The sequence below is a fragment of the Mchenga conophoros genome, linkage group LG22, assembly GCF_057382185.1.
Source record: "Mchenga conophoros isolate Kocher_MC1m ecotype Shallow Benthic linkage group LG22, M_conophoros_male_GT1.1, whole genome shotgun sequence".
Lineage (NCBI taxonomy): Eukaryota > Metazoa > Chordata > Actinopteri > Cichliformes > Cichlidae > Mchenga > Mchenga conophoros.
In genome coordinates, this window is record NC_140546.1 from 10,754,976 (window position 1) to 10,780,703 (window position 25,728).

General features: G+C 40.1%; 4 protein-coding genes and 1 long non-coding RNA gene across 6 annotated transcripts; 4 read left to right on the top strand and 1 right to left on the bottom strand.

Moving 5' to 3' along the window:
• Positions 1 to 258: 258 nt before the first annotated feature.
• srsf4 (serine and arginine rich splicing factor 4) lies at positions 259 to 7,724 on the bottom strand. Of its 2 annotated transcripts, XM_085261441.1 has the most exons (6): positions 7,562 to 7,724; positions 5,055 to 5,245; positions 3,151 to 3,260; positions 2,496 to 2,710; positions 2,326 to 2,403; positions 259 to 1,226 (listed from the first exon to the last, which is right to left on the bottom strand). In XM_085261441.1, the coding sequence occupies exons 1-6, from the start codon at positions 7,666 to 7,668 to the stop codon at positions 713 to 715; spliced, it is 1,215 nt and encodes a 404-aa protein (XP_085117567.1). In that variant the 5' UTR covers positions 7,669 to 7,724; the 3' UTR covers positions 259 to 712. The 2 variants fall into 2 exon arrangements, with proteins under 2 accessions (XP_085117567.1, XP_085117568.1); XM_085261442.1 differs by lacking the exons at positions 5,055 to 5,245; positions 7,562 to 7,724 and adding an exon at positions 3,701 to 5,048.
• A 677-nt stretch (positions 7,725 to 8,401) lies between these two features.
• LOC146548854 (XK-related protein 8-like) lies at positions 8,402 to 12,780 on the top strand. Its single transcript, XM_085262988.1, has 3 exons — positions 8,402 to 9,021; positions 10,002 to 10,189; positions 10,274 to 12,780. Exons 1-3 carry the CDS (start codon positions 8,696 to 8,698, stop codon positions 11,023 to 11,025), a joined length of 1,266 nt encoding a protein of 421 aa, XP_085119114.1. The 5' UTR covers positions 8,402 to 8,695; the 3' UTR covers positions 11,026 to 12,780.
• A 189-nt stretch (positions 12,781 to 12,969) lies between these two features.
• Positions 12,970 to 18,371, top strand: LOC146548855 (XK-related protein 8-like). The gene is made up of 3 exons (XM_085263158.1): positions 12,970 to 13,567; positions 13,950 to 14,140; positions 15,820 to 18,371. Exons 1-3 carry the CDS (start codon positions 13,260 to 13,262, stop codon positions 16,542 to 16,544), a joined length of 1,224 nt encoding a protein of 407 aa, XP_085119284.1. The 5' UTR covers positions 12,970 to 13,259; the 3' UTR covers positions 16,545 to 18,371.
• Positions 18,372 to 18,519: 148 nt separating this feature from the next.
• Positions 18,520 to 21,115, top strand: LOC146548856 (uncharacterized). Its single transcript, XR_014890445.1, has 3 exons — positions 18,520 to 18,790; positions 19,572 to 19,632; positions 20,117 to 21,115. It is a non-coding gene; the product is annotated as an uncharacterized LOC146548856 (long non-coding RNA).
• A 2,011-nt stretch (positions 21,116 to 23,126) lies between these two features.
• Positions 23,127 to 25,345, top strand: LOC146548857 (uncharacterized). Its single transcript, XM_085263258.1, has one exon. It carries the CDS (start codon positions 23,492 to 23,494, stop codon positions 25,004 to 25,006), a length of 1,515 nt encoding a protein of 504 aa, XP_085119384.1. The 5' UTR covers positions 23,127 to 23,491; the 3' UTR covers positions 25,007 to 25,345.
• Positions 25,346 to 25,728: the final 383 nt, after the last annotated feature.

Consider the following 25,728-nt stretch of genomic DNA (forward strand, 5'->3'; position numbering starts at 1 on the left):
TCAAACCAGCCTTTTACTTTACAAAACACATCTTTGGCTTTTTAAAAACAGATAAAACTGCCTTATGAGTTGTTGTTTTTTGTTTTTTTAAATTAATCCTATGTTAACATAGGATAACAAAACAAAATAAACCCAAAAACATTTTCTAAAAACTGTTCCAACTGTTTTCTGAGCAAACAAAGAAACACAAACTCACCCCAGTGATATTTACACCATCATGCAAAAAAAATAAATAAATAAATAAAAGAGCCAACCTGCTTCCCTCACACACCGAATTTATTACCAACATAAACATGACTAACAAGTCCAGAACAAGCTTCTTTTTTTTTTTTAATGTGAAACAAAGATTACAAGGATTTCACAAAAGTGGGGAAGGTGTTCCCAACCAGCATATCGACAAAAACAGTATGCTTCTACATTTGATTAAAAAAGGCTAAGACAAATACCATACCTTCGCTTGAACTTATAAAACTGACATTGCACCCTGTTGTTATTGTTACAAACACCACTAATGAAAACGTATGTTGGTAAAGGGCAAATGAAATGGAGTAGCATGTGCATAAGAGACATCGAGCATGAGCGCCTGGTATTCTACAGCTACTTATCAAAAAACAGGAGGTGAGGATAGTGTTGTCGGGCACGGGGAATGTAAATAGAGGGCAGGAGGGAGACACTGGGAGGAGGGCTTGTGACAAACAGTCCAAAATCTGAACTAAGAGCGGGAACGGGAACGAGAACGAGACTGGGAGCGGGATTTAGAGCGGGACTCCGATCTGGAGGCGGAGCGGGAACGGGAGCGGGCTTTGGCAGGTGAGGGGGAACGGGATTTGGACTTTGATTTAGACCTGGCTCTGGATTTGGACTCCTCAGGAGACTGAGAACGGGAACGAGAACGAGAGCGTGAGCCTCGCTCAGGCTCGCCGCCCTCGTCATCGCTCTTGGGCTCCTCCCGGCCCTTTGAGACAGATTTCCTTGACTGATCCTTAGCTCCAGATGCAGAACGAGATCTAGAGCGAGACCTGGAGCGAGAACGAGAGCGAGACCTGGACCTGGACTCCCCCTTCTTGCCCTTTTTCCCCTCTTTCTTGCTCTTTTTACTCTTGGGGCTGCGGCTCCGGCTGCGATCCTTGTTCTTCTGAGCGCCGTTGCTGCGCTCCTCCTCCTCCTTCTTGCCCTTTCCCTTATTCTTCTTGCTACGAGATCGGCTGCGGGAGCGAGAAGCAGCTCTGTGGACAAAAGACAAACCAAGTCTTATTGCACCAACCCATCCACCAAAATTCTCATTAACATAAAGCACTGAACAGCTGGGTAAAATTACTAGAATTTTAGGGGTTTTTCTAAGGTCTGTTTTCTCTGTTTCGATGTTCCGCAACACAAAAATGGAATGATTGTGAGCAGCTTTAAAAGCATCTGAGAGACATAATTTAAACAGAAATTTCTACATCCTGTTTGAAGACAGTAAAGAGAAAGTACGTAGTCTTCATGCTTTTTAAAGGCCACCATACAAAAAAAATAAATAAAAGACTTCTTGCCCTATAGAAGTCTACAGTAAGACAGCCCTCAGCGCTAACCTCAGTAAACACTTATGATCAATTTATGCGCTCAGTCATATTTAGTAACTAAGAATCAGAAATCACAAAGGAGGATTATTCAGGATCTGCTCATCCTTTGTTATTGTTAATGACAAAGGATTAGCCAGGCAGCATGCAGTCCTAATTGCAGTTGCAGTCCTGAAAACGCTCCGTTTGCAGCTAAGCACGACTTTACAAACCAATGCGCGATGTCATCGTCTTATGACAAAGACTGAAAGTTTGACCTGAAGATTTATTTACATTTTTGTACATGTATTATTAAACCCATTATGCATTCCTTATTTTTATATATACACCCACGATTTCAGTAACGGATGGTCATATTTAAACAAAGTCTGTATTAATGAAGTCAGGATAGAAGTAAACGCAACCCCTTATTTTCAGCTAGCTTTCCTCTACAGTGAGAACGAGAGATCTATCCTAATATGGCAATCTCAGTCTCACGGCTCTGGCTGTGAGCACAGGAGCTATAACGGCTTCTTACAGACAGGATGAAGTAATAAGTCACAACAAAGAGGATAAGAAAGAAAGATAAGCCTTGATTTGAATCATGCAAAGTAACTCTAGTAGAGTCTACGAATATGAAAGCTATAAATGAGCGTAACACGTTTCCTGTAACATACTTATAAAAACAAATGAACTGAACTGGATACAAAGTCTCAAGCTGTCTCAAGGCAGCTAGTGAGAGGACAAATCGATCGAACATCTATCAGCAAAATAAAGTTTTTCTCACCTGGAGCGGGAGCGGCTGCGACTGCTGCTCTCACTGCGGCTGCGGCTCTTACGAGACCTGCGGCTCCTGGAGCGAGACCTGACAAAATATTATACCATTTATCGATCTTGGATCCGACTGCAGCAGCATGCAATTCCTAATATAATACCAAACAACAGTGCCTTTTTTACCTGGAACGGCTGCGGCTACGAGAATACGACCGGCGGCGCCTGGCACCAGGACGGTCCTCAATGAGCCGGATCTTTCTGCCGTTCACCTCTGTGCCGTCGAGCTTCTCCAGGGCCCTCTTCATATCAGAGTAGAGCCTGAACTCGATCACCCCCTCATTCTTCCGGCCCTTGTGGGTGTCAGCGTAAGTCACTTCACCCGCCTGCCTCATGTAGTCCTACCAAGGAGAGGAAACAGATGAGATCATGAGAATGTGTCCACTGGAGGCTCTGACCAAACTGCATGTAAATATTTTACATAAAATCCATGAGAGCTTCTGAATCATGGATTCATATTACATCTTCCCTTATGGACAACCTGATCAGAATGGGTGTGTTGTGCTTTATGAATGTTTATATAATCATGTGGCCACAATAAAAACAAAAATCAAAATCTAATGCAACGTTCTTAAAGTTGGGTAAAATAAGGAAAAAAAAAAAATTTTAAAAAAAGAAAAAGACGGGGAAAATCTCACTATGGGAAATGTTAAAACGCTGAAATAATGGTTCACTTCAATTTTTTTATTTATTTATTTTTTTAAATCAGGACTGTAAGCCTTACTTCCTTCACAATAAGTATTTAATATGAGAGAGGAGGGTAAATTAAGCAAAAACATACCTTTAAGTCTTGCCAGCTACAGCGGCTGGAAAGATTCTCAACAATAAGCCGATAATCTGTCCGTATAGGTGGACCATATCTGTCTCTTCCTCCCCAGCGTCCATATCCACCTTTCAGGGTAACAAGGAAACAGAAGGAACAATGAGGACTGGAAAGCAACCGGGATGGTGCAGTCATACTAAACTTCCAGCTACACACTATTAAAATATATCAATAATCTCTTGGGAAAGAAAACAAAATAGGGAAAAAGCAAAAAGGCTGAAAAAAAGAGAAAAAGCTATTAATTCCTAAAAAGACCCTAATTATTTCTTTCTATTAGTCTTTCTTTAAATTTTTAAGCCAACAAGAAGAAAAAAAAACCCTATGGATATTAAATTTTGGTTGATGCTCAACAGGCCTATTTTAATAAGAAAAAAGAAAAGAAAAAAGCAATAAAAATCAAATTAATAACTGAAGGAGGAAGTACTTACGTTGAACTAAATCAAGTGTCTAATCTATCCTATCTAAAAACATTTCACTGATACAAAACATGTTGTTTTTTTTCAGGCACCTATAAGAGCTGAACCCACATCTGTTCCTAACCCCATGGCATCCTCACCACCCGGCCTGGGCCTAATGGGAAAAGCGGTCTTCATTCACAATGGCTCCCTTTTTTGGTCTGCCCAGGGGCCCAGAATGGTCAAACCACACTCTTGGAAAGGGGGGACACCATGGCCAGCAATAGGGGCAGGCAGTCAGCAAAGGACTCTTTCAATTAAAACATTGAGGTTCTTTGTTAAATCTTTACCTTTAAATTGACAATCACTTTAAATGAAATAAAAACGGAATAAGACATCAATAGATTACAAGATATTTGACAGTCAAATAGTTACTCTACAATGCTCAATCAATACATTTATACTGTTTTAATTAGTAAGCCAATTCCTGCATCATCACACATTCACATGTATTGTTAGTTTCAAATCCATCACATGGAAACCCAAGATATTTGAAGAAGTCATTGGTGGCTCTGGTGCACACAGATTTAATCACGTTACGACACCTCCTCCCACGCCTGCTGTTCTTTTCTGAGTAGAAGCTGTGAAGTGATGTATAGCAAAGCAATTCAAAACCAAATTACTGCTCTATCCAGAAACTCAGATGTACTCGCAGGCTAAGAGACCACTAGAAACCTAGAAGGCTCACTCAAGCCAGAACAATAGTGAAATGTGGACGGGTGGGAGTGTCTCAACGACCAAAACAAAGAAAATGAGGTCAGCGGCTTAGCAGGAATAATTCCCCTTTGGTTCTCAAAGAACGATCTAGAGGTATCGGGGATACACCTACCAGACACAAGGACCAGATATTGGTCAAATCCTGATTTGAAAAGCTTAATCAGTCCGTGATAACATGCCAAATTGTGGTTAAACTGTTAAATGTTCACTTTAGACAGCAGAGCAGCGCCATTTTCTTTCTTAGGTTCCACCTTGCCTGTTTCCAGCTTTCCATCACAGAAAGAAAGATGCCGCCATCTGTCAGGGACTGCATCGCAGAAGCAACTGTTAAGTAGTACATGAGTAAGATTTCCCCAATTCAAAAACACCACTAGAAACCAGGAATGCTCATTGAGATTGCAACAAAGGTGAACTGTGATGAAACTACTGTGAAGGTGTGACCCAGAAACGAAAATTGAATTAATAGAGAACAAACCAGCTTCACCTCACTCCACCCAATTCTAAGAACCAGCTACAGAAAAACCACCTCTGTCAGTTTCCACCATGAAATTATGATATAAACTGAATGCACTTTAGCCACCAAGGACCAGTTCTGCCCCCCATGAAATTTAAGAATTCCCTGAAATAAATGAGATTTCTTATAAATTATTATTCACGTGAAATACGGGAAATACACCGCTGGACACTTACTCCGCCCTCCTCCTCCTCCACCTCCTCCACCACCTCCTCCTCCACCACCACCACCACCACCATAGCCTCCATCACGACGTGGTCCCCTGGTGTGCTCCACAATGACCCTCTCTCCACACAGCTCTTTGCCGTTTAGGTCATATACTGCATCATCAGCATCACGGGGGTCGTCGAATTCAACGAACCCATACCTGCAGATGGAAATGAAACATGTTTAAATAAAAAGAAGAAAGGACTTTACAGCAGAGTTGCAGCAATGTAACAAGTTTACTGATGGCAGCAGGTAACTGAGCAGGATAAATTATTATTGTCCTTTAAATTAGGGCTGCTCGATTATGGCAAAAATGATAATCACGATTATTTTCACTGAAATTGAGATCACGATTATTTGACGATATTTATTTAACCCTTTAAGACCTACTATAGAACCAAGTCCACCAGAGCTTATATTATTTTTTTTACATGCTGTAGTGCCATTTGTGGGAGCATTTCAAGTTGCTATACATCAATACAACTGTTATAGCCCATATTTTAATAATATGTATGCATTAAGTCCATAGTAATTACATAAATTGCAAAAAAGTGCAATAAACTACAAAAAAAATTGAAAATCGCTTTTGTTTTGTTTACATATATTTCTACTTGGAGAAATTTAAGAGGCTTATCCCTCAAAACTTTAAATACAATAAAGTTGCAAAAAATAGTTTCCCATCACAGGAAATTTATTTTGAGTGTCTTCATAGTTTTATTTTGGAGATACAGCAATTTTTATATACTGCAGGAAAAACAAAAAACAATCCTATGATGCAAATTTGCAAAGAAAACAGCAGGTGCATCATTTCACTGTGGGAAGTGTTACAAACAGCTGATAGGAACGGCAAAGCCTGTTTCTGGAATATTATGTTTTTGTTCCTGCAAGCGCTTTTTATGCAATTTTTGCAAAGCTATATGTGGAACGAAACCGTGACCGAGGACAAGCTGATGGCATCAGATGTAAGTACAACTCCTCCGGTTTCATATGCAAAACAAATTATTGCGCTAGCTTACACGGTTCAGGTTCTACAGGGATTTAACAATAGTTACACAAAACGGAGCGTGCAGCTCTGACCGGCTTTAAAGGGTTAACAATGACTTTAAAAAAATAATATAAAATAGTGTGCAACACCACTGAAGTTTTTTTTTTTTAACTCTCTTTTCAACCAACGGCAGTCACTCTCCAAATAACTTCTGCTTAGCTTTCCGAGCTTTCCGAGCTTCCCTCGGGTCCTCTTAATCAGCGGTCTCCAACCTTTTTTGCGCCACGGACGGTTTATGCCCGACAATATTTTCACAGACGGCCTTTAAGGTGTCGCGGATAAATGAGGGAGGGGCTAATAATCGGCTCAGTCATTTTTAATGATCGTTGAAAGCCCAGATCGTAATCGTGATTAAAATTCGATTAATTGAGCAGCCCTACTTTAAATCCAACATTTTACATCTTTTACTGTTATCTGTGTTTTATGATATAATACTTTATGCAAATTTTACTTAAGTTTTGCTCCTGTTTAGTTTTTTTTTTACTGACAAGTTGTGTGTGTGTTGTTTTTTTTTTAACTTGGATGATTTATTTTATTTTAGTAATATAAATTTTAACCTTTTTCCTATTGTTTTTTTCTAAACATTTTCATGTTATCAAGCTTTTTATATGTTTTTTTTTATGTTTTTATATATTATTATTGAATTACTACATTTTATTAAGCTATTCGACTTCCTTGAACCAATTTTTTATTATACCTCTCATTTAATATTGTTGGCTGTTGTAACGCATAAATTTCTCAATACACCATTTTACTTCCTCAAATGTGAACAAATGCAAATTTTTGTTGTGCATTTTTGTAAATTTTATATCTCAGCCATCAGTGGGTATTTTTCCACAGCTTTGTGACACATACAGACCAAGTAATCGAACTTTACAGACTATTCAATCATATTATAGAGACAATAAAACCATCCGGTTGGAGCCTTAGATTTTAGCGGCCCTACACGTTAATTTGTTCAGATTAGCGCCAGTACGACTGCAAAGAGATATTTAACGTAAAGGAAGGCTATGCATACGGTTGAAACTATTCCCCCTACAGTTTCATATTGCGTTAAAAATATAACGGTGGGTGAAGTTACAGCTGCAGCAGACCCGTTTGCTTGTAATGCACACAGCCGCCTTTGACTTTGCCACGTCCAACATTAGCTCGCTAGCGATTTGGCGCTAACGCAAACAATAACCAACAATAAAGATGGGAAAATTTAGCTTGACCTTTACATCCTTTACATCGATAAAACAAGCACTCGTGTAAAACGAAGGCGTACTTTAGGGAAAAAAAACACGCGTAATAACGGGAAAAGCGAAATTTGGTGTAGAGTAGCTATATTAGCATTAGCAAGTCTGACCCGCTTTGGATTCAACAAGGCCGTACGCGGCCCTTCAAGCACCAATTTCCATGTTAAACACGATTAATTCACAGCATCGTTACCCGTTTTTCAAGTCGACTTCGAGTATCTTCCCGTAGCCTTTAAAGAACCTCTCTACGTCCTTCTCTCTGGCTCTGTAGCTCAACCTTCCGATATACACCCGCGACATGCTGCTGCCTCTTCCGAGCGTGCTGCCGAAACGACAAACCCGACAACAACCAAGCGGCTACAGCGCAGGCGTGAGACTGCCGCCATACATAAGGCCCTCCTTTGATATGATAGGCCACGACTAAAAGGGGGGTTGTCTTAGTTTTTTTAACTTTAGTTTTTAGAAAATATATCGTGCGATTAGGCGATTTTAAGAATGAATGAAAATAACTTTTTACAGTTAGACCAGTTGGATAGGAGTTTCCATTCCTAGTTATCACAGACATTGTGGGGTTATTATTGAACCAGAACTATTTGTGCGAATGTCTATCTCAGTTTTTGTGTGCATATTAAAATCTGTGTGTGACTATTCAGATCACTGTGTATGTAATCGGATTTCTAAGTACGCAAATAAATCCACAAGCATACACAGCTATGACAAGCTTTGTTTAAAACACTGAAACTATCGGGTGCAATTCACGCAAAGGTACAACAGTGGGAGATCGGCCAGTTAAGGATTTGCGACAAGACGCACTCCTTGATGGCACCGGACTACAAACAACAAATAGACATTAAAAGCGTAGTTAAACAACTACAGAAACTTTGTGAGAGTGTATAAGAAACAAGTATTTTTTGTGGCCCAAGAGCACTGCAATTAGGAGGCCGTTGCTGGAAATTCTCTGAAACTGCTAGCCTCATGCCTGAAATAAAAATGGCGAATGTCGGAAAGCGGTGCTCTGACTGTTGTGATGCGTTTAAAACCTGCATGAGCCGCGGTGGGCGTGGCCAACAATCACACAAACACACCCGTTCTTCTCTTTGGAAGTATTTTTTAGTTTTTAAACGTAATTTATTTGTCTTGGGGCGTAACATTAATTTACTGGAGCTCAAAATGTCAAACCCTCTGCAACCTCTCTTCATCGTGGTGAAGAAGACTGTGGAGCCACTTTGGGAGGAAAATAACGGTACACGACGTTAGCTGAAGGTTAGCTTCTCAGAAACAGGTAGCTCGAGTGGACAGCTAGCTGCTGAGAGAGGGAGGCTCAGCCATGGAGCGCGGAACTTTTTCAAAGTACTCCTGGACCGACTTCGTCTTCTCCGTGATCGGAGTGTGCACTTTTCTCGTAGACTGGGGCTCCGATGTTTGGGTGGCCACTGAGTTTTACTGCCGAGGAGACTTCTTCTGGTTCGGAGTCCTGGTTGGCCTCATGGTCCTGTCGTCCGTCGTGGTCCAGATGTTCAGCTGGTTCTGGTTCAAGTACGACCGAGAGCTGCCGGGCTTCAGCGAACACACTGGGGCGAAAAGCGTGCTCTTCGGGGACAGAGTGAAGTTGTCTTGCCTGCTGCATGTTCTACAACTGGGCTTCCTCTTTAGGTAAACCCGCAGGTGCTTTAACGCAGAGTTCCCAACTCTCAGCTGTCACCGTAAGGAGAAGACTAAATGGCAGGATTTTATGGAAGTGTGGCAAGGTTAAAGCAGTTTTATTTTAGCTTTAACACTAGGTTTTTCATGTTTGAACAGCAACAGTGCACAGTCCATAAATTTAAAACTGAAATAAAATTGTAATTTGATAAACATCGGGGTAATGCAGCTGCTTGATTGTTCGGATGCGCGTCTTCTCCTTTTGAGTTTAAGACTCGTATTAAAACATATTTATTTGCTGAAGCCTCTGGCACCTTTTGAAAGGTTGGCTCCATTTTTCTGTTTTCTCTAATTCTCTATTTTTTTTTAATGTTTGGTTTTATTTTCTGTTTATGCTATTTTATATGTACAGCACTTTGTGAACCCCGGTTTATTTTAAAGTACTTTATGAATAAAGGTGTTATGGTATAGTAGTACCTGTTTTGAACATTTTAAAGTTTGGCAATGATAAATAAACTCAGGGTGCTAATAATTTAAAACAGTAAAACATCCCGGGTTTTAGCTTTAGGAACTAAGTAAATGTAAAACACATCTGTTAAATGTTAGTAAGGTCATTTCATGTAATCACTCCGAATTCATCACTGAATCTGTTTCTCGATAAGTGTTTCAACAGCTAAGGCCTCTGCCTGTTTGTTGTGAAAGTTTCCTTAGCATAGTTTTTTCACTTTCTTTATTTTTTAATCAAAAATGAAACCATATATTTTTCTTTAAAACACCTCAAGCCATGTACAAATGTCAGTGTCAGGTGTGGTAAGTTGTAAATCCAGTAAGTCTGAGCACAACTGACTGCATAAAAATGAATTAATGAGGTATGAAAAGCTCAGTCACACTGTTTTTGACCTCTCCTAATGAATCACACCCGATTATTTCCATGAGTTTGGTTTGTTCATTGCTGTGTCATTTTCTCACGCTGCTCTCCCATCCGCACTCAGACACATCTCCGCCATACGTCAGGGCTTTAGAGTCTGGTGGAGGAAAGAGGAAGGGTCAGAGTATGCCGTTTACCTGACACATGACCTGAGCATGCTCCGTCTTATCGAGACCTTCTGTGAGAGCGCACCTCAGCTCACCCTGATGATCCACGTCATACTTCGCACCAACAAGGCCAGGACAGTTCAGTGTGAGTTCTCTCTCTGTGAACAGCAAGCAAACATCACAGTTGTGCACTTGTTCACTTCCTCTTGGTTTGACTTCTGTTTTTCAGTTGTAAGTATTGCTGCTTCAACCACCTCCATAGCCTGGATGGTAGTGGATTACCACCGCTGCCTGCGTGCCTTCCTCATAGAGAAAGCCAAGCAGGGATGGGGGTCCTCCTTAATCTATTTCCTGTGGAATCTGCTGCTAATCGCTCCACGGGTGGTTGCACTCGCCCTGTTCTCCTCTGTCCTTCCTGGATACATCGCCGCCCATTTTCTGATGCTGTGGTTCGTCTTTGTGCTTTGGGCGTGGCAACAGAGGACAAACTTCATGGACAGCGTGGGTGGGGAGTGGCTGTACCGGTCCACCGTGGGGCTCATCTGGTACTTCAGCTGGTTTAACGTGGCTGAGGGTCAGACCCGTGGCAGGAGTCTAATCTACCATTCCTTCATGACCATAGATGGGGTGATCCTGCTGGTGACCTGGTGGTGCTACAGAGACCTGGTCCAGACTGATGCGTTCGTCCTCCCACTTCTCATCTCTCTACCTCTCACTTACCTCCTGGGGCTGCTTTTTAAAACTCTGTACTACTGCTGTTTCCACCCTAAACTGTGGAGACCTCTGGGGAGGGAGCCCGGACTGCCCAGTGATCTGCCTGATGCAGAAGTGTCCTTTAGAGACTTTTCCATCCAGGACAGCACCCCGTCCTCTACACTTGTCAACAAACGCATGGCCTGCCACGCCACTAATTTTTACACAGATCAAAGAGTCCTCCGAAACCCTCACGGCACAAACGGTGCCGAGCCCCCTCATCTGTGATGTTTGGCTTTTTACTGAATGAAGCATCTGTTTCTGTTTCTCAGATTTGTGCTGCAGTTTTTTTCTGCAGGCTTAGTGCACTAAAATAGTTTTCCAATGTGCACTAAAACTCTGAAGTTTTCCCAGCCAAAGTGCACTTAAGAACATAAATGATTGACAAATTAAGATCAGACATTAGCTGGTCTCCAACTTGTAGCTTCATAGTCCAATGTGCACATAGGACAATATCACCTCTGCAAATGCGAATATTCCCACTAGTGCAAACATGTCTGAAGTGAACCATTCCCTTCTGTGGCTTCAAAGTACAGATTCTAAAATCGTACATGAAACAAGAAACTTGCAATAATAAACTTGTATTTACACTAAGTGTACTTTTACATTCAAGCATAAACATACAGACAGTGTTTATATTGTAATAAAGGGGATTTCTGGATACATTTTTAACTGAAGTGTCAAATGAAATACCTGATGAGCACTCAGCTCAGTCCAGTGTTTACACAAAGATGCTCCCACAGTGGCTTCTTACAACCACAAATACTGTACTGTAACTATACAAACACTAGTCAGCCACAACATTAACACCACTTGCCTAATTATGTGCCTCATGCTGTCAAAGCCTCTCAGACCTGCTGGGTTACCAACACAGGAGCTGTGAGAGCGTTTGGTGGTTGGTAGGTTTATGGGTGTTCTCAGCAAATACAAAATCTGCTAAAGGTTTTAGTGTTGTGGCTAATGTATAAATTACGTTAGAAAAAAAATTGCATACAGCTTTAATTTTTCATTCTGTTTGAAGCAGGAATAGTTTCATAAGCTAAACCAAATCTGTTTGTGTGCTTTTTAATTGTGTTTTATTACTCCAGCCTGTTAGTAGCCTAAATATTACTGTTAAGTGTGAGCAGAAAGACAGTTTTTCTATATAGGTGTTATAGTTCAGTTCACTTTAGGATTTCTAGAAATAGATTTAGAATAGAATTGTATTTATTCAATATGTAATTATAAAAACTAAGCTATAAATGGTTTAATAAAGAGACTTGGTTAAAGAGTAAAATAAAAACAGCAATCTTACATTTGTACATTGTTTCTAGTGGGTTTTCTTTTTTACTAAAAGTGTGGGAGATCTGGATTTTCCCTCTAAATTGGAATTTGTTTTTGAAACACTGCAAAACTTGTTTCTGAGGTTTTAAATTACCTTTGTTGTCGTGTGTGTGTTTTATTTTATCTTGTTAGAGTTGCTGCTGGAACCTTTTTGAATGTAAATTTCACTGTAAGTTCGTTCGTTCATAGTTTCTTTTCAAAAGCTGGTCAAGTGTTTTAAATCCACCAGCTTGGTTTCTACTTTTTTCTTTTGTGTTGTAAAGCAAGTTCAGCTAACCTGCTGATTTGTCACAGACACGAATGTTTTAGATATTTCTCTGCATCTAGCTGCCAAATCTAGTGTTATTGTCGCTCATCCATCCACTATCTGTTTAGCTTGTTCAAATATGTCATGTGCCAAGATACTTTTACTTTAGTATACATACAGAGCTGAAAGCACATCCATCTCCCAGCTTTTTCAGTAAACCTGCCTCCACATCATCATTTGCATCATTTACAATATGTTGAAACTCTGTTCTGTAAAAGAGTTGATAGTGTTTGGAGCCACTTTTTGGCATGCTGTCAGCTGGTATGAAAGGTTAAGGGGATTACTTCCTTTTAAACCTTTACCTCATCTGTCCCGTGCAATTATTAAAGTAGTACCTAAGTTAAGTCACTTCTTTTTGTTTTTGTGTCTTTCTGCAAACTCAGATTACGAGCATCCGCACATCTTTTTACTGTAAGTCATTGGCTTACAGTAAAAAGATTTGGGCTTCCCCTTTAGGTAAACCAGCGGGTGCATTAATGCAGTGCTCCCACCTCACAGCTGTCAACCTGTGCCAGGTAAGGAGAAGACTAAAGGGCAGGAGTTCTGGATGATGCTTAAAATATCCAGAAAGGAATTTCAGTTTCAGTCTTTCTGAAAGTCATCCAAATACGATGTTTACTGTTAACGGGATATTCGCCAGCAGGAGGTGTGTATGTGTGTGAATTAACACAATGTGCCTTTAAGATAAGTTTCAGGATACGGGCTGGTTGGTAGGAGGGGTTTTGAAACTCTCAAATCTTGAGTTTACTTTCGTTATCTGTCTATATAAGTTGTCTTTCAGCTCATGCATCACATGCAGCTGTGTTAGAGGCACGCAGAGAGACGGGTGAACATGTCAGGCACTCAGGCTAACTTTAAATACTCCTGCTGGGACTTCCTCTTCACTTGTGTGGGCCTGCCGCTGTACCTGGTTGACATAGGGCTGGATATATGGACCGCTGTGTCCTTCTATAAGGAAAAGGCCTACGTGTGCCTTGCTGTTCTGCTGTTTCTGCTCCTGGTCTCGTCACTGCTCACTCAGGCTTACAGCTGGCTTTGGTATAGCTATGACAAGTTCAGGATGAAGACAAAGGTCGAGGGCTGGCCTACCAAGAGGCTGCTCAAACTGTTGCATGTTTTCCAGCTGGGCATCTACTTCAGGTAGTATTAAATTAATAAAGCGTGTTTAAAGTGCCTGTAGTGCAAGAACTCCATCAGGTTTGTGCATTAAACCACAAGAGTACAGATTTCATCATCTGTAGTGCTGTGGTTCTGTCAGTTTCATTTTATTTTATTTTTGAACTATTATGTGAAAATTAGCATTTATAACTTCCCGAATTCCCGAGTCATGCTTTAATTTTCTCTGTTTCACAAGATAAGCTACATTTTGTTTTCTTTCCTTCACTGTGTGTCGGGCAAACTGATTTTATTTGCTCACTTGCTTCCATAAGAAGAATGCTTTCAGGAAAATTCAACTAGGTGTGTTTGACATTTGGATTTGCTTTACCTGGTTGTGACTCATTTATTATATTTTGGCTCTCAGGCACGCAGGAGTCCTGGAAAAGGCTGTAGAAAGCTTCCGCACAAAGCTCCCTGACCCTGAGAGTGTAGCTGTGTTTCTGAGCCAAGATCTGAGCATGTTGCGAATCGTAGAGACGTTTTCAGAGAGCGCCCCGCAGCTCACACTCATGCTCACCATCATTCTGCAGCAGGGCCATCTGGATCCTGTTACAGGTACAGTTTATTACTCGAGTTAAAGTCATGTATGTTTTGGGCAGAAATAGTGACACTGTAAAATAAATTCTTAATGAAAAACTAAATGGGGAGGCTCATTGCTACTTTAAAGTAAGTTTAAAGTCTTCAGATTATTAAAGATCAGCTCACCCATATTCACTTCAACTAAATCGAAGTATTTTTATGCTAGCAGTGTACTTTCTTAGACATAGAGTATGCACTTTTTGTACACAGTACAAATACAATATGCACAATACAAAAGTATTCAGCCACAGATCTTTGATCTCAGTGCCACCGTGTACAAAATAATTAAGGTAGCTAGCCACGCTGTCAAAAACATTTTTAAAAGAATGCTTTGTTCTAAAGAGCTCACTTAATTCAAGTGTGGTGCTGTAATATGAAGCCATAGTTCAGTAACCATTCAGTTTGTGAAATGTCTCCCCTCCCAGATATTCCTTTATCATCTGTAAGTGAAATTACTCCAACCTCAGTGTTTAGGAACCTCAGTAACCTGGACAGGAAGTGGCAGACCACATAAAGTTACACAACAGGGTCACCACGTGCTGAAACATTTGCCAGCGCTCGGCTAAAAGATTTAAAAACAAAGCCATGTTTATTGTACTTACATGTTTTTGTTTAAAGTATTATTCCTGATTAATTTCTGCCACATGCACAAAAAACTGATAAGAGTGAGAGACCGAAAACATGTATTTGGCCTAGAACGATTAGCCTAATCCAAACAAATACAGACACATGTTCTTCTGTGCCACAGTTTAAAAAAAAAAACTTTTTAAAAAAAGTAATGTAATTTGTGTCCTTTGTAACTCCAGCTACCGATCACATGCATATCTAAAAATGTCTTGTGCAGGAAAATCCCTAACCATTAAAAGGAACAATGCTTGAAGAGGAACCCAAGACAGGTCATTGTCTTCCACATGACCCTCACAGAATCAGCTGATTTCCTTGTATAAGAACTCTGGTATATTTGTTGAAATCATGCAAAACTTTACCTTCATACTACGAATGCTTTGTGAGTTACAGGCTGGTGAAGTACATGGGAGTGGTTTTAAATGTGATGTTGTTGATCTTCGATAACTCTTAAATACAGGCGATATCCACGTGAATTATTCAGCGCTGAAAAACATGTTTGAGCTCAAATCAATTTTACACCCACTTCAAATGTTACAAATTGAAAGCAGATTTTTTTTAAATAACCACTAGTCTAATGGCATAAACCAGTGTTTCAATCACAAACCTGGACCAGTTTAATATCTGTGATGCTTGGGATGCATGGGATCCTTGTTCTTTTTCCTGATCATTCAGTTGGGAAAACTTAACAAAGTGCTTTTTAGGTTATTTTTATGTGAGTGATGGGGCCTGATCCAAACAGTTCTACCATATCAAAGGTCTGATTTTTATCTGCATTTTGAAGCCAACATTTTCAAATGTGTTTTTTCAGACCTAAAATTTTCATATGTGACTCTGTTGAAAACTGAGGCCTATGCTAGACTTTTGCACTTTTGCACAACCTGAACCTAGAATTTCTCTAAATATACCAAAGTTATGATACATTAAAAGTCTGCTGATTCTGGGACCAGTTTGCTTGTCTTTATGTGGAGTGGCACACTTCACAACATTTCTCTTTGCTTGTTCTGACGCTGCCTCTCGTTCTCCCTCAGTTCTAAAAGCCGTCGGCTCAGCCTCAGCTATCGCCTGCACTGTGACGACCTACCATCGCTCGCTGCGCTCCTTCCTGCCTGCCAAAGAAAACCAGAAGATATCCTCATCAGTCATCTACTTCATCTGGAACCTGGTTCTCATCTCTTCTCGTCTCACTGCTCTCGCTCTTTTCGCCTCCGTGCTGCCCTGCTTCATCTTTGCCCACTTCATCTGCTCTTGGTTGGTTTTATTCTTCTTCGCTTGGCGATCCAAGACGGACTTCATGGATAGTCCTTGTGGAGAATGGCTTTATCGAGCTACTGTTGGCATCATTTGGTATTTCGACTGGTTTAATGTGGCCGAGGGGAAGACGCGGTACAGGACTGCGCTCTATCACGGGTATATACTGACTGATATTTGCATCCTCTGTGCTGTGTGGTGCTGGAAGATGAGCACAGATCCTCCTGATTTTGTGATAGAGCCCACGTACGCTTTAATCACAGCTGCCTGTGTTATTGCAGTTTACGTCCTCGGTCTAATACTTAAAATTATTTATTATAAAGTCTTCCATCCAAACCCTGACAAAGATGAGCTTAAAGGGGCCAGCACAGAGCAGCAACCTGAAGGTGAAGTGGGACTTTGTATGTTTGCAGCCGCAGCAAATGTGGCAGCTCATCATCCGCCCGCCCCATCAGCACACTGCAATAAAAGAATGAGGAAGCTGGCCGAGAACTTTTACTCCTGATGTGCACTTGATATCCACAGGACGACTAGAAAGAGACCGAGTCATGTAGAATGTTTTATTTGAGATCACTTGGCTGTGTTTTCTAGGACTCTGACCTTTTGTCTGATTTAGCCACAGATATAATGTCTCAAGGCATTACTCATCTTAATGTGGAGATGAATTTGAATATGCACTTTCTGCTGTGTATTAAATCATTTCACTGTGTGTCAAACCATTTCAGTCGTAAATTAAAGGGTAAATGAGGTGGAAAATGAGAGGCTTTAATTATTAAATCTGTATTAAATAATTGTTGTTTACATGTGAAGAGACCCTTTTTCAAAGGCTATTTCACTGGATCATCTTTTCTAAAGAATGTAACAGGTTAAAATTATTGTCAGCAGTGACTGAGTCTGCCATCCCTCCTTCCAGACAAGAAGGTTTCTACGAATGTCCACGTAATCAGTCTCACTGTGCTTAGCACTGGATTAAGTTGCTGCTACCATAAACTGAGCAGGCGTGTCAACAAAAAAATAGATATTTATAGCATTTTTTCCTCTTCACACAGTTAGCTGGTAGATGGCAGGCGTCTGACTGTGGGGTAACCTGCTGTATATGTCTTGTTGTCATATCAACATGTGGACATGCAATGAAAATTTTCCTTACCCATGTGAGTAAAGGGGCTCTGTAGCTTCATGATTAGTGTGCGTTTGTTCTGGTTTTTCTTACTTCACTTTGATTTGTGCACGGCTGCAGGTGAGGCTGACACAGCGGAGCTCAATGAGCTCATCACACCTCCACTGCATATGACGTGTCGGGACCTGAGGTTGTGTTTTTGTGTGTGTGTGTGTGTTGTTACGAGTTCAAAAATTGGGGATGAACACAAGAGGAAAAACCACAATAACAACACTGGTCCGGCCGGGTTAAGTCAAACGATGATTTTAATGGTCACACATGTGGGAGATGGACACTGTATGCAGACAGCCTCAGATCTCAAAATGGTGGAGCATTGATCAAACTCTTATAGCCTCTGGTGCCCCCACCTTATCACAAAAGCCTAAACATTCACATGCTTTCTCTCACACGGCGCCTAAGCTACGACCTTGGCTCCCTGTTTATCTGCTCCTGCTGAGATGGGGCAGAAAACTCCAGCATGTTCTGTTCTCTTCTAATCAGACAAATAAGGCGATGACTCTGCAAACAGTATTTCTTATAACATCATAAAACAATATCATTCATCCACAATAAATCAGCAGTCTAATGTAATGCAAATCAGTTTAACTAATGCAATAGTTATCAGCTTCTTCTAATTCAGGAGAATAATGCAAACTAAAACTACATAATAATTCACAATCTTTAATTAGGGGTATAACATGGCATAAAATAATATTATAATCTGACAGTGTGTGTGTGTGTGTGTGTGTGTGTGTGTGTGTGTGTGTGTGTGTGTGTGTGTAGCCGGCAGCTGAAAAGCTCTGGCCGAGAGTTCCTGGACATCCAAGCCAAATGTTTATCACTTGAAGAATCAGACTCCTTTTGAACATTATGTTGATGCTAAATATATATGTAAACATGGTGTCTGTATATATACAGCAGAACTGCTGCTCATGTGTCAAGATGATAAGCGAGCATCCGGCAGTGACAGGAAGTACCTGCTGGGAAGACGAAGACAATGTTCTTTTTAAACTGTGTTAAAAGTTATTGTGGTTTTGATCTGACCTATGTATGAAATGGATCTGACGTTGAGGGGGCGTCATTAAATTTAAGCCCTGATGGTATAAAATATATGTTTATGCTTTGATTAAGTCGAAGATCATCAATTGCTGTCTGCGTATGCAGTGATCTTCCCACGTGTGCATTAAATCATTGTTTGACTTCACCCGGCCGGATCAGTGTGGTTATTCTTCGATTTACCTCTTGTACCCTTCACTGAAAAAAGTCTAACATGCAGTCATTCATTCAATCTAAGTGCCATTCAAAACAGAATAAAATCATTGATTTGATTGTGAAACCCTTTCTTTTTGCATTTTAAAATACCACTTTTGATTTGGATGAAACTAAATATCTGTACAAAGGACACAACGCAAAGTTTTTGATTTCTCTCAAAACATATATTTCTTTTCATGTTGAACAGATAATATCTTTAATTTGAGTCAAAGTGATTTCCACTTGAACACGCCCACCAGAAATAGACCGGGACCCATTTTTATTCTGCATGGCTGCTGGAAACATCGTGTCACATCTTTGATTAATTTCATCTGAAAATAAACGTAAAGCCAAGTGTGTTACAAAAGCTTTTATAATTTGTATTGCCAAAATTGCAGAAAATAACCCCATTTAAGCTGGGTCGACAGCCACCCCTAATTTTTGCATGATTGTAGCTGCTAGCTACAAGCTAGCTAGCTATCCGGCGCGACGTTAGAACTGGTTACCAGAAACCGACCATCACAGTCAGGAATGCAAGTTAGGCAAAAAGCCGTTTTTTACCAGTATACTAACTAGCTAGCGTTACCACGATGCATCGGTGGTGGATACAGCTAGCTAGCATAAGTTCATAGTTCATAACATTCATAGTATAACTCCGTGCTCCGCTTCGTTTGAATTTTTCTGGTGAGCGCGCGGTTTCTAGACACAAGCTTGTGTTTGTGCGCGCACGTTTGTCTCTGTCTCTCTTCATATAAATATCTGTGTGTTATGTGTGTGTACACCGAGCGCAAAAGATAATTATTAATGTGCATGATTTAGAGACAGAAATAACACGCCAGCATATAAGATCAATGACATAAGACTAATTCCTTCAATTGACTTTCAGGCGCGGCTCGGAAAAATGTGCATTTTCTGAAGAAATTTTAATTTTAACAGCATTAAACTGACCCTATGCCAAACTTAGTTGCTAATGGCTGGTCTGTAGACTGTTTGGTAAACCTAAATCAAATTATAGTACAAGCTTTTTATAAGGATGTGTATGTCATGTTACGTATTTCTTGGTTTTTCTATGTTATGTGTTTTATAGAGAAGTAACATTATTCTTTTTTTTCTGTATGCTTTCAGAACCACAGATCGCTCCATCCATTCCATGGCTGAAGCATACATTTTCATTTAATCTGAACAGGTATCATTTTGCATTTACACTGCACATCCTTTTTAAACATTTCATAATAATCTAGACCCTCCATCATTATCCTCTCATTCACCTTGCTGATGTGTTGAGGACTTGATAAAAGAATACATGGTATGTCTATATCTGTTCTGTCTCTACATGAGATGCAGTCTCTTGATGTAAATTTGACAACTCTGCTATTAAATGCAATGATTAATGTAGGACAGCAACGATTAATCAACTCATCAAGTTAATATCTTAGGGTTCTGTATTGTTTTCTTTTTTTTCTTGGGCTTTGTGGAACATTTATGAAAATTTTCCACCATTGATTTAATTTAATGATTATGCAATTCACAATCTGATTAGTCAAATAATTGTTCTAATAGTCTGTGACCAAACAACTATCAAAATAGTAGTTTATTATGGTCAAAGATTTATCAGGTGTGCCAGACTTCAGTTCTTCACTTGTACATTTTTTTCCATATTTTACCTCAAGATATCCCAGAAAGATGAAGCTGAGGAAGAGCTGCAGAGTAACCACCATGGCACTCTTCATCTTCAGGGACAACTCAAGCCTCCTACATCAGCGTCGAGACATCGGGATAATCATTGATGGTGTGGAAGTCCTGAATGAGTTGCCTTCTGTGGCAGCTGGAGTGGCAATGGTCCTTGGACTCTGTTATGCTCTTAAAATGGAATATCCACGAGGATTCAGGTTCACCTTTGAGGCTCTTCAAAAGATTATGATGGAGCTTGACTTTAACAAGATGACCTCTAAGATTCGCAAACTTAATTGTGAACTTAACACTGCACAGTAGTGTGTTTGCATGCATGTGTGGATGTGTATGTGCACATGCATGTGCATGTGTGCTTGGTTATTTTCTTGGTTGGCCTGCAGTGGTATTCTACATTCAAAAATTATAAGAACACCCATTTGAAAGGGAGATTTAAGTTGATTTCATTGATACATGTGTAGATTTTTTTTTTACATTGTACAGGCACAGTGCACATATAAACATTTTTGAGTACTTGCAAATTGGTTTAAAAAGAGTTTTTATAATGGTTTTATGCCAGTTTTAGACAGGTTGCAGGTTTTATACTGGTTTTCAAAAGGTTGCAGGTTTTATAAAACAAACATTTCTCTAATCATTTCTGTCGTAGCACTAAATCTGTATATTACTAATCCTCTCTATTGATTATAGTTAAAATGGTTTGGAACAATAAATAATTTTGAAATAATTGGTTGGCCAACTGTCTTGTTTTTTATAGGAAATGCAGAGCATTTTTGAACTGAAATAAAATGAAATGTAAAAAATATAGTTTGAATATATGTAAATCAATTACCTGGCTTCAACACAAACATATTAGTTCATGTTAATTTGGTTCGATGTGAATACATTAGGTTGGTTAAATTTCAATATATTAGCTTGGTTCAATAATTAAAATATGGTTCTATGTAAAAAAATCAATTTGGATCAATGCAAAATTTAAAGTTTCAGTCAAGTCTAGTAATATTGTTTATATCAACATAAAAGTATCAGGTCAAATCAAGTGACTCAATTTGGATTCTCTGAAGCCAAATATTTTGGATGTGACAATTGGACATCATTTTTTAAAATTTGAATAGGGTTATTCTTTTTACAGTGTAAATTTGCTAAGAATGTAATATAAGATTAGAATAGTGTTTATTTGTCTGCTTATTTATAAGGAACTCCATTAGCTTCCACAACAGTGGTTGCTAGTCTTCCTGGGGCCTAAGCCATCAAATACATCCATCCATTCGCTTCCGCTTATCCTTTTTCAGGGTCGCGGGGGGCGCTGGAGCCTATCCCAGCTGTCATAGGGCGAGAGGCGGGGTACACCCGGGACAGGTCGCCAGTCTGTCGCAGGGCCAACATACAGGGACAGACAACCATTCGCACTCACTTCCATTCGCACCTAGTGACAATTTGGATTATCCAATTAACCTATCCCCACTAAGTGCATGTCTTTGGACGGTGGGAGGAAGCCGGAGTACCCGGAGGGAACCCACGCAAACACGGGGAGAACATGCAAACTCCACACAGAAAGACCCCGGCCTGATGGTGGAATTGAACTCAGGACCTTCTTGCTGTGAGGCAACAGTGCTAACCACCGTGCCACCGTGCTGCCCAATCAATTAAAATATTACACAATAAAGTGGATGCAAAATATCCACAATTTGGCTCTTATATCCACAGTGAGATTTTGCAATTGTGAAAATATAAGCATATAAATATCAATAACACTGAGGCAAAACACACCAATAATGTTGTTTAGATATTCTACTTTCCATGTTCCAGATCCCCAGAATTGATATTTTCACCGAATGGTCTTTTCTGTCTGCCAGTGTGTCATGCAGGTTTCAAGATTAATAAGCGCTGACACTCAACCTGACAAAGTGTGAATTTGCCAAGGCCACTGTAACATACTTGAGCAGGGAAGTGGGACGTGGTCAGGTGCGGCCCCTTAGCGCCAAAGTGGTGGCGATTAATGAATATCCCACACCTAAACAAAGGACTTGAACTGTGCAGATTCCTGGGAATGGTAGGTTATTACAGGAACTTCTGCAAAAACTTCTCCTCCATAGTCCAGCCATTAACTGATCTACTTAGTCCAAAAGTGGATTTTATATGAAAGTGCAAAATTCCTCCTCTGCCACACTCCTGGCTGTAATCTAAAGCACAGCGTTAACATAACTTTATGGCAGGTCAGGTACTACCATAAACAAGGTATAGCGTCACATCAGCAGTGACAACATCAGTGACATCGCTTCACGTCCTGTATAAGATTTTGTTTTCCTGATGTGTCATGATTTTTAGTATTCCCCAAAATCCGTAATTAGTAATAAGCTGTTGAAAAATAAAAAGATCACCTTAAAAAAAACTAGTACACATATTCTCTGTGTTTTAATTGGATGCAGGATGAAAGCAAACATGTCACACTGATGTGTTACAGCATTTTTCTTTTTTTAAATGAGTGAAGTTATCAAACCAGAAGCCAAGAGGCTTGATGTTGTGTCCAGTCCTACTGGATCCCTACTGTCTGTTTAACGAGCAGGCTGTGAAGTGTTAACAGCTCAATGTTGCTCTTTTTTTGGCACCTGTTAGATGTTTAGTAATGATGCTGGATTCCTGATTCCTTGCAAGCTTTGTTTACTATGTAACTGAGAGACATTAGATGCAAGCAGCTTGACTCCCGGGGGCGGGTCTAGCGTTAGATGTTTTCTCACTGGCTGCGTGCGCAGAGTATTACTTTGAACAGGAATAGGAAACAAGCATTAATGAACAATACTAATCAGATGTTCTACAGCACCTGAAACATTTGAACAAGCTAAACAAACCCTGGATGACTGAATAAAATTAGCACTAAATCTGGTACTTGAACACAGTGAAATCTCTTTATTTCTAACATATTTATGGCTGTGATGAACACGCAGCGCTCTGAAAATGGGCTTAGGTTAAATTTAGAAGAGGGATGAATTAAAATTTAAAAATAAACAAAAACACATTTCAAATTAATGTATGAATTTAACTGACAAATTCTGAGAGCCTGTGGGCGGGACCTATTTTCAATGGGCGGGAACTATTTTCAAACATCAAAGCAAAGAGAATGAGGCCATGACATCACAGTCACCAAAATTCTATAAATAGGGGTGAAACAGCACACTGGTCAAGCACGTTTCTTACTTACAGTCACGAGCGATTCACTAGACGAACTTTTGTTCTGCTACAGCCAACTTCAAACCCTGATTCACATTTGATTATCGAATTCACATCTGAATATCGAATTCACATTTTATTATCTTATTTAGTGTAACACGCTAAATTTGTTTCAAAGTTAAATATCAAAAATGAGCAATCAGGAAGGAAAACCAGAATTTGTCTTCACTCTGCCAAAGAGTGCACTCGACAACCTCATGCTGGTTAGGAAAGCCTTGCAAAACTCTCTGACTGAAAACAAACTTTTAAAAGAGGGTGAAAGTAGAGCCAGACAGCAAATCAAACAGATGATGACTCAAATTTCAAACATGCGCACCAAGCTGGAGCTGTATGAGAACCAAGCTGCAGGAGTCACTGACGAATCAGTGTCGCGCAAACCGCAGGTGAGCAGCGCCACCAAAGAAAAAGAGCAACAGACGTGTTCAGATCAGGAAAAGGTCAGCAACCTTGACCTTGAGATGAACTGTCTGAAAGAGCAGCTTCAGCAGAGGGACAACGAAATCCTGATGCTGAAACAGGAGAAGGACACTCTGTCTGCCAAGTTCACGCAGCTCCAGAAACATGAAAGAGATCTGAAAGAAACTATGTGGAATGCTCTGTGGAAAGAACAAACACTGAGAGAGAATCTGGAGCAGGAGAAAAAAGTCCTGGAGGAACAAAATAAGAAACTCCTGGAAGAACAGAAAGTGGTGAATGACACAAAAGAAGAAGTCAAAGAGGCCATCACAAAATGTCAGCATGCAGAGAAAGAAGAGAAAGAACTGGAGGAGGACAAGAAAGCTCTGCAGCCACAGAGTGAGGACTCCAGCGAGATTAAAGAAAGTCAGGCAGAGACAAACATACCAGAAATGCAGACAGAACTGGACACGCAGAGAAAAGAATTAGTAGAGTCTCAGACTGAAACACAGGAGACGGCAACCCCAGAGTCGTCCTCATCTGATTGTCTGAGTGGGGAAAAGTTGTGTGTCAACAAAGTGATTGAGTTGGTGGTTTCACAGGCCATAGAACAAGTCTCCACTAAATACAAGCTCTTCACAGAGCGCCTCACTGCTGACTGCATTAGCGATCGCCTGATGGAAAAAATTTGGCCTGAAATTGAGCCGAAACATTTGGATCTATCCCCCAAATGGCTGAAAAACATAGACAAGGCCATTCTCAAGGATCTTTGCAAAAGACACAACTGCAAGGGAAAATATCTGATTTTCAATCTGAGGGAACAGCTTGATAGTATTACTGTCCCAACCTTCACCAAACACCTGTTGGCATTACCAACAAGAGTACTTAGTGTCTCTAAACACAGGGAAGAGTACCAGGAGGCTGTGAAAAATGTCACCAAAGATCTGGTAATGCACGCTATGAAGGGAGAAAATGAGGCAGCTACATGGAATGCAGGAACATCAGAGTTTATTGTACAGAGGCTTTCCCACAAGATCTGGAACAAAATTTTGTCCAAAAGCTACAAAATGTCCATGGAAAACATTGAACAACTCGGCCTGAAAGTAGCCAATGATCTCCGTGAAAAGTGGCCTTCTCCAATACTGTTAATGAGGTCAAGCAACCCAGTGGTTGACGAAGCGGTCGTCAGCATATTCAAAAAACATGCCAAGCTGAGGAGCCAAAATGTCATCTTGAGGGTTTTCTCATGAGCACGCTAAAATCGAACTGAAACGTGCACGTGATTATGTTACAAAACTCTTAAACTGGCGTCAAATATTCTTTTAATTCAGCAACCTAAATTACATTTTAAAACCCCAACTTCCTTCCCTCATCACTAACTGGCCGAGGCAGATGGCCACCCCCATCTCAGAGCCTGGTTCTGCCGGAGGTTTCTCTCTTTTAAAAGTGAGTTTTTCCTTCCCACTGTCGCCAATGTGCTTGCTCTAGGGGGTTAGTTTTTGTGCATTATTGTAGGGTCTTCACCTTACAATATAAAGCACCATGAGGGAAGTGTTGTTGGGGCTTGGCGCTGTTTCTTAGCTCAAAATGTCCAATTACAACAGGACATTTTGAGTTAAGAAACAGCGTCAAACCACAAAATAAAATAAAAAAAATAAAATAAAAAAAACAACTGTGACTTTGTGCTTTGTTTCATTTGCTGTAAATTTGCTAAGAATGTAATATAAGATTAGAATAGTGTTTATTTGTCTGCTTATTTATAAGGAACTCCATTAGCTTCCACAACAGTGGTTGCTAGTCTTCCTGGGGCCTAAGCCATCAAATACAATCAATTAAAATATTACACAATAAAGTGGATGCAAAATATCCACAATTTGGCTCTTATATCCACAGTGAGATTTTGCAATTGTGAAAATATAAGCATATAAATATCAATAACACTGAGGCAAAACACACCAATAATGTTGTTTAG